Source organism: Macaca fascicularis, chromosome 6, assembly GCF_037993035.2.
Source record: "Macaca fascicularis isolate 582-1 chromosome 6, T2T-MFA8v1.1".
NCBI classification, from domain to species: Eukaryota; Metazoa; Chordata; class Mammalia; order Primates; family Cercopithecidae; genus Macaca; species Macaca fascicularis.
The window spans coordinates 125,913,614-125,927,460 of NC_088380.1; the positions used below are offsets into that span (position 1 = coordinate 125,913,614).

Below are 13,847 nucleotides of genomic sequence, written 5' to 3' on the forward strand. Positions count from 1 at the left end.
GGTTTTCTGGCAGTCATTCTCAAACCCTTTATGTTTTGTCTCACAATAGCCAGACTTTTCAAAATCCACCAATGGTTTCTCTGACTTAGAACAGGATGTGAACTCTTTATTATTTCTTTTAAGGCCCTGCAGGAGCTGAACTTCTACCTTTATCTCCAGTCTTACCTTCTGCCACTTATGGTCATTCACAAATTAAATCTAAGATTTCTGAGATACCACCATTTCTTTGACCCACCCTCATGACGTTCTGATTATGTATCTGACATGGGGTTCAGAGTCTTTGTATTTAAAAAAGAAAAAAAAAGTCACCTCAGTTGACTGTTATTCAGGTTATCTTGACACTACCTTATTGAGAAACAATGTTCTTAGTAAATAATGAGGACAGGAATGTATTCCTACATAGAGAAAGGTTTTCTGAAGTTCATACCTGCAGGAGCTTTCCTCCCATACATGTAAAGTTTAAAAAAATTCCCCAGGTGAAACTGGTATGATCCCCCATCCTACCATAACCAGCAAGTAGCACATCCCTCTATTCCATGGAGCCATCATCTTTCTCTGTCGCCAATTTCTTCAAAACCTAAGAATGAACATTTAGTATACTTGAGATACGAGGCAGATTGGTAGGTAAGTTGGAATTTTGTCATAAAATTATGGAATTTGTTATGTACATCATTAAGAGATGATCAGCCTTTTGTAGTCAGAGCTGAGACTTCCCTTAGAAGACAAGTTGATCCTCAAGTCAACCAGAATGTTCAGCGAATACTGAAATTCTTCATAAGTAAATTATACTTTAGATTAGAATATATTTGGCTCTTTATATATGGTGACTGATTTTTGTTTCCGTAGGGGTATTTTGGTTTGGTTATCTTGTAAGTCTCTTTCAGCTTTCCAATTGAACACTCATCTTAATTGCCTTCATTTTATTTATTTATTTATTTTTTTGAGACAGGGTCTTGTTCTGTTGCCTGGGCTGGAGTGCAATGGCTCAATCTCGGCTTACTGCAGTCTCTGCCTCCTGGGTTCAAGCGATTCTCTTGCCTCAGCCACCCAAGTAGCTGGGATTACAGACGCGCACCATCACGCCCAGCTAATTTTAGTATTTTAGTAGAGGCAGGTTTTCTCCATGTTGGCCAGGCTGCTCTTGCACTCCTGACCTCAAGTGATCCACCTGTCTCAGCCTCTGAAAGTGCTGGGATTACAGGCATGAGCCACCATGCCTGACCTTAGTTACTGTTTTTAAAACACTGCATATTCTGATCAATTCTGTGGTCAATGGCCAGGCATTGGTGATATTTCTATCAAAATTTTGCAGGAAATAAATTTATTGTATGCTGATTTCAGATAATGTATGTGTTTCACAATAAGTCTGTGAACCTAATTAATTTTAAAAGATTGAAAGTTAGGATGACCAGGCGTGGTAGCTTACGCCTGTAATCCCAGCACTTTGGGAGGCCAGGGCCGCCAAATCACCTGAGCTCTGGAGTTTGAGACCAGCCTGGCCAAAATGGTGAAACCCCGTCTCTACTAAAAATACAAAAATTAGCCGGGCATGGTAGCAGGCGCCTGTAATCCCAGCTACTTGGGAGTCTGAGGCGGGAGAATCGCTTGAACCTGGGAGGCAGAGGTTGCAGTGAGCTGAGACTATGGGCCACTGCCCTCCAGCCTGGGTGACAAGAGCAAGACTCCATCTCAAAAAACAAAAAAGATAATATGAAATAATGTCCTATATTAGGCAACAATTCAACTCTTTAATTGCCTCCTCTTTTCAACTTATTTTAGTAAGTGTTGAATTTACATAGTGTTCTTTTCTAAGTCCAAAGATGTATACACTTTGTCTGAAGTAAGCAGAAGGTCAAATATATGTCCCCCATCTAAAGTACATAGAATTGTGGTTTATTTAGCTACTAAAATGATTACTCACTTGGGCAAGTTACTTTGCCGTTCAGGATTTCAGGTTTCTCTATAAATTGAAGGTTAACTACAACCAGCTGGCCAAATCTCACCTGCCTCTATATAACCCATGAGCTGAGAATTTTTAAAGGTTTGAAAGAAATTGCAACAGTGACCCTTTGTGGTCTGCAAAACCTAAAATATTGACTGTCTGACCTTTTAAATTTTTTAAAATAATATTAAAGAATTATAATGCTAAGAAACTTGGTAAATACATTTTGCTTTAATAGTTAGAATGTGTTGATCCTTTAAAGTTACTTCACTGTGTCTTGGGCGGATAACCACTTAATGAAGTTGTGTGTTCTATCAGCTGTTTTTTTATGTGTAAAAAAGCAAGTTTGAAGAAATTTCAATTTCCCTTGTCAAACTTTGTTTTAGGGATAATTAGCATATACAATAGTCCTTTAGAATTGAAATATCTAGTTTCTTAAAATAATTTATGAAGTACTAATTGATAGATAGGCACATATTATTAGTTCTATTACTAAAATCACTGCATTTTTGGATTTTGTTTCCTTTTATTTAGATAGAAGCAGATTTGGGATATCCTGGAGGTAAGGCAAGAATTATTCATAAGGAATCTGATATCATTACTGCGTTTGCTGTTAATAAGGTAAGTACATAGACATTCTTCTTTTGTTTATTAAGTATTTATAGTTGGATAATATATTCTGTTTTATCAGTTTATCCAGTATTTCTTTCCCAAAGCTGCTTCCAGTTCCTTAAATTGCAACCTGGATACTTCTTTTATTTTATAAAATGATATTATTTGATAATGTGATTTTGTTATTATATGATTTTGGATATGTAGCTGATAAAATACATAGTTTTATTACTATGCAGAGAGAAGTACCAAATATATAGACAATCACTTTTAGAATTTATACAATGTAGTACAGTAGTTAACTAGTTAACCCACAGAAAAAGTGACATATTATGAATATGTCAAATGTGGTTCTGGGTATTTGGTAAGATTTAAGCTTATATGTGACTCAAATTCTCCCTCTTTGATGTATATCTCCAATAGCTGCCGAACATGTGTATTTTCTTAGTATTTCTTAAATTTCTACTTAACATCCTCCTTAGATGTCTATATGCTCCTTACAGAAGAGGTGGCCTTAGGTAATATAGTCCAAGATTGAAATCTGTCTTAATCATTTTCCCCTTCTATCTCCCCTAATTGCCTTGCTGTATAGTTCCTGATGACTTCTAATTATTCTTTTGTTTTCCTTCCATTAACTTAAAGGATATGTGTATCTTCTTTTTGTGTATTCATAGAAGATACCTAAAGGAGATATTGTATACATATATATATAAAATAAATAAATTTAAAATAATTTTTAAATATTATATAGATACATACCCTGTAATATATACAGGGAAATGTGATATACAGGAAAATTACCCATTTAGTAATCGTTTCACCAATTGGTTTTCTATCTTTCTGTGCTATGTCTGTCTTCTCTGAATTCTTCTGGATAGTATCTTTGTTGTTCTGCGTCCTTCACTTCATTTCCCTCTTAGACACCATTGAGCAATGACTGGTTAAGGGGCTGATTCCAGATTTGCCTGCTTCAGACAGTTCTGTTGTCAAAGAAACAGTTCTGTGTGAAACAGGCAAATCTGGAGTCAGCCCCTTAGCCAGTTGTAATATCTGTGTAATGTGATATTATATATACATGTCAAATGCAAAATTATTAGCCAGGTGTGGTTGCTCACACCTGTCATCCCAACATTTTGGGAGGCCAAGGCAGTAGGATCACTTGAGGCCAGGAGTTTGATAGCAGCCTGGGCAACGTTATGAAACCCTGTCTCTACAAAAAAAAAAAAATTATTATCTATACCTGCATTACCTGCTCTTTCTTGAAGAAAATATTATTTAAAATATTCTGTACTATAAAAGAAACTAGTTGTTTTCTTCTTGAGTGTTTATATATAAGTACTGGTAATGAATAGTTATTCACATATATAAAGTCTACAGGTTACTGTCTATGAATATGCCTTTTTAATTTTTATTTCCCCAGATTTGCTATTTTTATATTTTTATTTATTTTTATTTTATTTTATTTTATTTTGAGACAGAGTCTCACTCTGTCGCTTGGGCTGGAGTGCAGTGGCACAACCTTGACTCACTGCAACCTCCACCTCCCAGGTTCAAGCGATTCTCCTGCCTCAGCCTCCCAAGTATCTGGGACTACAGGTGTGCACCACTACGTCCAGCTAATTTTTGTATTTTTAGTAGAGACGGGGTTTCACCATGTTGGTTGGCCAGGATGGTCTCGATCTCTTGACCTCGTGACGCGCCCACCTCGGCCTCCCAAAGTGCTGGGATTACAGTTGTGAGCCACTGCGCCTGGACAATTTGCTATTTTTAATATCCTTACTAAATTTGCAGCTGAGAAATAATACCTTTGCTTTAAATTGCATTTTTTAAAATGCCATTGAGATTTTTTTTGCCATTTGTTTAGTTGGGAACTACCTGTGTCGAAAACTATGAAGGGTCTCAGATTTTACCTTAAATTAAAACTAACAGTTACCTTTCTGTTTCTGTTAGTTGCCACAGAAACAGTTCTCTTTGAGGCAGGCAGTGGATTGTTTAAACAGTCCATTTAATTGATCCATTAAACAGTTTAATGGATGCTGTTAGAAGACATACGATTCTTTGATCAGAGACAAACGACAGTTTATGTCTAACAGCAAAAGCAATAACCAGAAAATCAGCACTTTACACTGGTTCCCTGAGCCACAATTTCCAGAGAATGACGGGAAGAGGGCCAGATGATACCTACCTTACCTACACACATAGTAGGTTATATTATAGGATAGGATCACCGAGTTTAGGGAAACCAAATCTTTTATAATAGATAGTAAGTATTCTTGCCCTTTGCTCTGGAGGGAGAGACAATAGTTATACAAACATCCTGGTAATTATACTGCAGAAAAAAGGGCAGACATGACTCACTGATAAAACATGCAGAATTTGGGAGACCTGTGGAGAATTACCACCCAATAATCTAGCTATATCATTTTTTCATTTATTTCTAAGATCTCAGTTTTTTCTTAATAGTTTGTGTTAGAATCTTACATAGCAGTAATGGTAATCCTATTTTCTCTTTGATGTCATTATCTTCCTGTTTTCTGTTTTAAAGATATGCATGCATTCGTTTATTTATTTATTTATTTATTTATTTATTTATTTATTTATTGAGACAGGGTCTCATGCCTGGTGCCCAGTGCTGTGGTGCAATGTCAGCTCACTGCAGCCTCGACCTCCTGGGCTCAAGCAATCCTTCCACCTCATTCTCCCAAGTAGCTGGGACTACAGGTGCATGCCACCATGCCCAACTAATTTTTGTATTTTTTGTAGAGACAGTGTTTTGCCATGTTGCCCAGGCTAGTCTGGAACTCCTGAGCTCAAGCTATCTGCCTGCTTCAGCCTCCTAAAGTGCTAGGATTATAGATGTGAGCCACCGCACCCAGCCAAGATGTACATTTTTGATTCATAGGCATTTAAAATGTCATGTCATTTAATCTTAGCAACTTTTCATTTGTGATCTTTTTCTGGCATACTTCTCCCACTATATTTCTGCCCCCACACCTTTTTTCTGTGACCCTTTCCCACTTCTTTTTTTTTTTTTTCCTAAGATTGAAAAGCTTTAGGAGAAAGTTGTTTTATTTGAATAATTAATAATTATTTTTTTAGTTTGGAGTTCCTTATTGCCCTCACCTTTCTGTACCCTACAGGGCTCCTATCTTCCTCCACATTCCTGAATTTTGCAAACCTTAGAAAGATCATAGCATTCTAGCAGTCTAGAAAGACAGTACTAGGAGAGGAAATAAAATGCTGCATGTATTGCCATTTATACTGGCTTTCTATTGGATGTACTTTTCCTAGAACATAAACATATCTCCAAACTGAAGCTTATTATTTCACTAAAAGTAAGAATGCTGTATATCTTGTACTTTAGTTTTCACTGTTAGAGGTCATTACAAAACTACCATTTTCAAAAGCAGCTTATATACCTATTTTGCCTGTTTCTTTTAAAATTACTGTTTGACTTATTTTTCAGGCAAATAGAAACTGCATAGCAATCGCTTCCAGTCATGATGTTCAAGAACTGGATGTTTCTGGAATTCTGGCCACACAGATCTACACTTGGGTAGATGATGATATAGAAGTGGAAACCAAAGGGTACCTTCATACTTTGTTTTTATTTAGTAATGTTGCAGTATGAATAACTATATTTACTGAACTATCACTTTCAAAAGATTCTTTAAAGCAATTTATAGATTGTTAGCAGAGTAGAAGCTGATACGCTAAATGAGGGGTGGCAAGAGCTTTAAATAAGGGAATTGAGAGAAGAGTAAGTGAAGGGAACAGAAATTGTTCAGGTATGAGGTCATTGTGTGTGAGTTACGAATAAGAACTGAAGAAAATTAATTTTAAAGGGAACTATAAATTCAAATTTTAGACCTTTCAAGTGTAAATAAGAAAGAAATGATGAGTTGTTTTTATTCTAGTTGACATTCCTTTATAGATCAGAAGACTTCTTGGTTATACATGCTCGTGATGATTTAACAGCTGTTCAAGGTACAACTCCATATACACATAGCAATCCTGGCACTCCAATCAACATGCCGTGGCTTGGTAGTACACAGACTGGCAGAGGAGCATCTGTGGTATGTAAAGTTAAAAATAAGTTTGAGTTATATGTAACATTTTTTTTCCCTTTAGGTTAATGGGTAAAGGATGATTTAAAACATTTTTCTTAATTCCTAAAGTTTTAGTAAGTCTTACATGTTGGAAATTGTAAATTTTGGTAATGAAGAATAGTATGTTTTCATTTGAAAGGGTAATAACAAATTGTTTCAAAAATATACTTTGCTTGAAAACCAAAGAGCTATATTTTAATTAAGAATTATTTGAAACATAATGGTTCAGATCAGGCTTCAGCAAGCTATTCCCCATAGATCAAATACTACCCATGACCTGTTTTTATGTAGCTAATATGCTAAGAATGGTGTATACATTTTAGTGAAATGGTATACATGTTGTTTTTTCAGTGGTTGAAAAAACAAACATAGTATTTTTTTGGCACATGAAAATTACATGAAACTTGATTTCAGTGTCTTTTTATAAATAAAGTTTTATAGGAACACAGCCATAGTCATTTGTTTCTATTTTGTCTGTGGATGCCTTCACACTACAGTGGCAGAATTGAGTATCTGCAACAGAAAGTAAATATTCATAAAGCCAAAACATTTGCTATCCAGTCCTTTATAAAAAAAGGTTTGCTAACCCCTTGTCTAGGTATCTTTTAATGGATATCAATTAACAACTATATCCATATTACCACTTTTTTAAATGCCAGGACAAATATTCTTTTTTTTTTTTTAACAAAAACAACACAATTTTTTAAGTTAAGCAAAAAGCAATATAATGATGAACTGAAACATAATTTTTCTGTAGTGATGGAGGATCTGTTTTAACCCTGATTGCCTAGAGATGTGATTCATGTTTGTACTTCCAAGAGTTTCCTTTATTATTACTTAGGGTATAGGAACTAATGAACAGATTAGAAGAAGCAAAAAAAGGTGGTAGTTTTTCAGAATTTCATAAGTCCTGTAGAATGCTTTCCTTGACCAAAAAATACATATTTTTTTTTCATTAATTAGTATGGGTAATTGTTCAAGTAAAGGCTCAGTCATCTTTAATAATACCTTGTAAATATTTTGTACCTAATGCAGTTCCTTTATAGTTGATATTACCTTATAATTTGCAGTGTCTGTTGTAATTGTTACTTACTCGTACTTAAACATTCTTCAGATGAAGCTTGAGATCCAGAAATGTCAAGTGGTTCAACTTAGGTCACTTTGTTAAATGTGTCTTGGTGGAGCTTGTTTTAAAGACTTCTGTTCTCCTTAGTTCAATGATTTCAAGTAGCAGTGTTTTAAGGATTAAAATGAACTTGAAAAGCAATCTAGTAATTCTTCAGATGAAATGACTTGGCTCAGTAGTGGTTAAATTCTTTTTCCAGCTGACAGGTGTGTTACAATTCATTTGTAAAACTTACTGATATTATAATCTTTTAAAGGAGAACTCAAGGGGAATATGCCAAAGAAGTGAATAGGACTAATAGGCACTTTTTGAACTCCAGCTTCAGAGATTACAATATAGTTTTTCCTGTAACATCTTTCTTGCTGGTCTCTTCCTCCTCCTGTTCTTTACACAGCAGCAGCCAGTTACTGTTTTCTAAAACATCGAGATTGTCACTCACTTTCTAAAAAATTTCAGATTTCCCAATACAACTTTTAAATAACATTAATATGGCCCTGCAGAATTTAACCTTCTGCCATCTCACCTCCCTATATTCTACATCTGATTCTCTTTGCTGTAGTTACACTGGCTTCTTTCTGTCTCTTGAACGTATTAAGCTCATGGTCATGTCAGGAGCCCTTGCCTTCCCTTCTGCTTAAAATGCTGCATCCCTCTGTTTTACCATTCACATCTCAACTCAAATCCCCCCAGATTTCCCTGGCTTCCCTAATTAAGGCATTTGCTCCTACCCACTCTACCCCCACTCAACTTATATTTTACCATCTTTATCATCCCTAGCACTTACCAGTTATTGAAATTATGCATTATTTAGTTGTCTTTTTTTTTTTTTTGAGGTGGAGTCTCGCTCTTTTGCCCAGTCTCTAGTGCAGTGGCGCAATCTTGGCTCATTGCAACCTCCACCCCCTAGGTTCAAGCAGTTCTCCTGCCTCACCCTCCCTAGTAGCTGGGATTACAGACATGCACTACCATGCCCAGCTAATTTTTGTATTTTTAGTAGAGATTAGGTTTTGCCATGTTGGCTAGGCTGATCTTGAACTCCTGGCCTCAAGTGATGCACCCGCCTTGGCCTCCCAAAATGCTGGGATTACAGGCATGAGCCACCGTGCCCTGCCTTAAGTTGTCTTTTTTATATGCCCTGGAATCTAAGCTGTTTGAGAACTTGGATTCTGCCTGCCTTGCAGATTGATGATTTCTAACTAGAATGGTATCGGACATATAGTAGGTGTTCAGAAAAATGTGTTTATACTCCAAAGCTTTGTAATACAGAAATCTACCCTAGGCATAACACTAAGGATTGAATTTTCTTCCTACCTAAATCTTAGAAGGTCATCTTTTTATTTTGAATAATTGTGATTTGTTAACATAAGGGTTGGGATTGCCTCACTCTACCCTCAACAGAAAGACACCAGTAGAATAAGGTTGTTCTTTTTTACGTGGATCTTCTAAAATAATGATTTTACATATTCTACATACGCTTTCAGAAACTCTTTTAAACCTGTGTTTGTGTATTTTTTTACTCATGGTTCTCCTGTGAATATTAAAAAAGAAGACAAAAGCAAGATAGGAACCTTCAAGAATTTCTTTAAGAAGAACATGGGATTTAAATATGAAGTTTACTAACCAGAAGTCATATGCAGCAGGTTTTTATTTTTTCTAGAGAATTGATAAAATATTTTCTTAATCCTTTCAGTTTATCAAATGATAAAAATTAATAGCAAAAAAAAAAAAAAAAAACATTATGACTAGCTTCTGCTATTTTGGAGTATAACTGCATCCATATATGTGTTTCAGTTTTTTTATCCCTCACCTTTTCTCTGGCCTAGTCTCTGTCCTCCCTACCAACTCCCCACCTTCTCCACAACTTTAGACTAATTGAACCATTTAAAATCCAAAAGAATAACAATAACAAAATCTACCTGAGACTGATGCTACAAACTTAAGATAACATATATTTGTAGTTATGATGCTATATAAATAGGAAATGTTCTATAAAGTTTTCCTTTAATTTTATGTATTTGTTTTACTCTTATTTGACAGGCTAAATTATTCAAAGCATAACTTTAAAATGAATAAATACATAGTTCCAAACTATCAGTTTTTAAATTTATTTAATTTTATCTTCTTTTATTTTCACATGCTCCTGTCTTTTAAACTTATACTATTCAGGATTATTACTGAATAATAAATTTAATGGGATCAGAAAAGAATTGACAAGAAAGGAGGGAAGACTAAATTCTTGAGAGGAATTTCTCTTTAGATCTTAGTCAGTAATGCCCAAAATATATGTACAAATATAAGAGCTGCACTATTAAATCTCTGTTATCATGTTTAGTATTTTTAGCACCTATAATGATCGTTACGAACTCACGTAAAAATAACTACATGAATGTTATTTGAATTTCCTGTCACAATTTACATGTTTAATCCTTTTTATTGTGGCTGTAAAATAATTTTTCTGTTTTACCAGATGATTAAGAAAGCCATTAATAATGTTAGAAGAATGACTTCTCATCCAACTCTTCCTTACTGTAAGTTGAATAATAATTAGCAATTGTCCTTTCTTATTCTTAAATCTATTTTTGGTAATTTTATTATAAGAAATGTATGGGAACCTTTTTGTTTTAATTGAAAGCATTTATTAGACTTTTTTTCTAGAGAATATTTGCCAGTAAATAGAATCTTGATTTCAAAACTGGGTAAAAATAGAAAAAGATATTTCCCTAAAAGAGAAGACTGATTTAATGAAGTAAATTTTTTGGCGTTTTGACTACCAATCAAAATTTGCGACTACCAATACACAAAATTTGTGTATTTCTAAGTTAACACATTTTATCTTTGAACATTTCTGGATTTCTTTGATCATGCTAAAGTATAGTGAATAATTATTTTAATAATAGAACCACTGCCAACCTTTATTACATAAGCCACAACCATACCTCGATTATTTATTACCTCATTATACTCAGTTTGTATTTTATTACTTTTTTTCAGTTTGTCTTTTATGAGACACATTAATAGTAAACATAGGAAGTTATTATTAGTAAGTTTTTATATTCTGAGGCAGAATATATTTGTTTTCAGTTAATCTTCCTAGGAATCTCAAAAGTTTCTCTTCCTTCAGCCAAGAACTTAATTAATGGGGAATTTATTGGAGGTATTGATTCTGGGGGGTTGGAATCAATACTCATTGGTGTGTGAGTATTCCAATTTTTAACATTTTTTTTTAAGTTATGCCCTTCATCAAGTTGTCCTACATAGTAACAAGAATAGTGCTTGTTAATTAATGAGTATTCATGTCCCCCCAGTTTAATAGCCTATTAAAAACTTTAGAAACTTTTGTCTTGGGAGATATTCTGATAAAATGCAGTTAAGAAAATCAGTATTCTTTTCTGCTTCATTTATGATAAATGCTCAAATGATCTATTATCAAAGTTGTATACTCTGTACAAAAAAAAGGCTCAAGAGAACCATATATGTAAAATGAAGAGAATAACATCTGTTACTTATGCTAGAGGTATAAAATAATATAAAAAATTTGTCTGTTTTCAGTATGTCAAATTTATTCATCACTAGAAGTGTGTATTTTTTACCCACAAGTTTAACATAAAGTGAGAACTGAAAAACAGTCATGAAGCCTGTAGTGTTAAGGAGTCAAAATGTGTTTTATATATAAAATTTAAATAATATTACTCCACATCAAGAAATACTTGATACTGCTTAAAACTACCCTATTCTAAGCAGTCTGGTTTGGAAGTTTTCTGAGATACTGAAGGGACCTCATTTTTCTCTCAATCCCATACCATGTGTCCTGGCAGGTGTACATACCCTATACCTCAAGCCCATAAACTTTAAAGTGTCCACCCTCGAAGTTTCAAAGGTTCAATGGACCTATTGTCAGAGGTGTTAGACAGCATCAGTTACTGCTGTTGCTGTCTTGAGAGATAAGTACTTTCTCTGTTTAGAGAACTGCTATAACTAGCAGATAAGACACCTGAAAAATTAAAAGCTAATTTAATTACTGGATTTTTTTTCCAGTATATCTTTTCATGTCACAAACAAGTCCCACAGATAATAATTTAGTTTGATAACAAACACTTTTCGTGTTGTGAAAATGTTATGAGACAGGATTTTTTTTTAAATATTAGTCTGAAGTTCAGATACCTCAGGATAGCTGTTTTCTTTCCTTGGAACAGATCTTTTGAAAAATCCTTAAACAACTTTTTAGAAGTTAGCCTAGTACATTTATAATTTTCTGAGTAGAAAACACACTGTTTCTTTATACTGTCATGTACACTTCTGATACCAGATGTGTTGGCTTTTGTCCACCCCAAACCATTCTCCACGTACTGGCTGGGTGCCTTGTAATTTGGTTTAATTATGACACAGTCTGCCTGGAGTCAGAATCATATCCTACAGGTTAAGGGCTCAGTCCCACAAAACTGCTCCTTATTTCAGACACCAATTGCAGGTTATCAGTTGTCACCTACACATCTGACATACTGGCTATAAATCAGAGTGCCCACCGCCCCCTCCTTGGGTTGGATTAATTTGTTACACTGATTCACAGAACTCAGGAGAAACACTTTACTTACATTTATCAGTTTATTATAAAAGATAATCATAAAAGAAACAGATGAAAAGTACATAGAATGAGGTCTGTAAGACTCCTAAGCAGAGGAGCTTCTGTCCCCTTGGAGTTGGGGTGCGCTACAAACCTGGCACGTGGATGTGTTCACCAGCCAAGAAACTCATAAAATCTCCTTGTTCAAGAGTTTTTGTAGAACTTAATCTCCAGCTCCTTTTCCCGCCCTTTTCTGGAGGTTGGCGAGTGGCACTGAAATTTTCAATGCTTTAGGCTATCTGTGGGACCCCATCTAAGTCACTGCATTAGCGTAAATTCAGGTGCTGTTCCATGGATTTTAGTAGCTGTATGCCAGGATCCAGGGACAAAGACCAAATATATATTTTATGTCACACTGGATCATTTTTTCCCCTTCTAAAATGTTTAATGTGTTTTCCCTTTTTAATAAGTATTTGTTGAAATCATACTACATGATAGGTTCTATATAAGCCTAGCTGAGTAAAAGTGAAGACTGCTCTGCTGAAACATTAATAAGGAATCTCAGATAAGACTTTTAAAAACCTCTGGAGGCTCGGAAGCCAAGCCAAGGACTTGCCATTTGATTTCACCTGCAATCCTATAGATTTGGGCGATTTCCTCTTTTCTTGAGGTCCTCAGAAAATCCTGGGATTCCCTTGTCTGCCAGGAAGTGATAGTCCTTACTCTTCTGTAAGGCAACCATGTAAGGGACTATATGTGTACAGTACCAGGTCAGTTTTTCCGGCTTTTTGGGTTTTTTTCAAGGTGCCTTATTTGCTCTGTCAGCCTTTGGTTCCTTAAAACTTTCTGGGTCATATCTGATATTGTGCATAGTCTCCAATATGATGTATGAGTCAAAGCCTTGGTAATATGACTGATATTTTCAATTATGTCCTGCTATAAGAAGGACAGGTTCTTCTTGCTTTTACTCCTGGCAAGCTGTAAAGAACAGATTCTTATTGAACTTACGCAAATAACTATATTGCCATGAAAATAAAAATACTCACTAATAGCTTCCAAATTCTGGAGGGATCAGGTAGGGAGAAAAAGTAATTGTTTTATCTTTGTTCATGAAGGCATACTTTGCCAAATTGCCATAAACTATTGAATAACATAAGAGAAAATAAAGTTTTTCTTAAATCTGGAAAACAAAATATTAAAGAACTAGCAAGGTTTCAAAACCACAATTCTTAAAAAACCATAATTTTTCTTCAATAAGTTACTAGCCTCTCATACTTAATTCTTGTTCAGCTTGATCGTGGTTAGCAGTTTAATGAATTTATAAGTTTTCTCCCTTAGAGTTCTGGAAGTTCTTACACTGTCCAATGATAGGATCTAAACGTTATCAGAAACCAGTACCTTTCAGAGTCTTTTCTATGAATCTCCTTGAAGACAGAGCACTTTAGGATTATAGTTACTTGCAAACACTTTCAGTGAAGATCAGGTGAAACAATAGCC

At 34.8% G+C, this 13,847-nt stretch overlaps 1 protein-coding gene across 17 annotated transcripts in view; it reads left to right on the forward strand.

The window, feature by feature from the left end:
* The window catches only part of DMXL1 (Dmx like 1), a 174,898-nt gene that overhangs the window by 140,365 nt on the left and 20,686 nt on the right, over positions 1 to 13,847 (forward strand). For all 17 annotated transcript variants that reach the window (XM_073994088.1, XM_005557571.4, XM_045394140.2 and 14 more), the window contains 4 exons: positions 2,477 to 2,563; positions 6,021 to 6,142; positions 6,489 to 6,630; positions 10,257 to 10,317. In XM_073994088.1, coding sequence (XP_073850189.1) covers positions 2,477 to 2,563; positions 6,021 to 6,142; positions 6,489 to 6,630; positions 10,257 to 10,317 — 412 coding nt within the window. The remainder of the gene's footprint in view (positions 1 to 2,476; positions 2,564 to 6,020; positions 6,143 to 6,488; positions 6,631 to 10,256; positions 10,318 to 13,847) is intronic.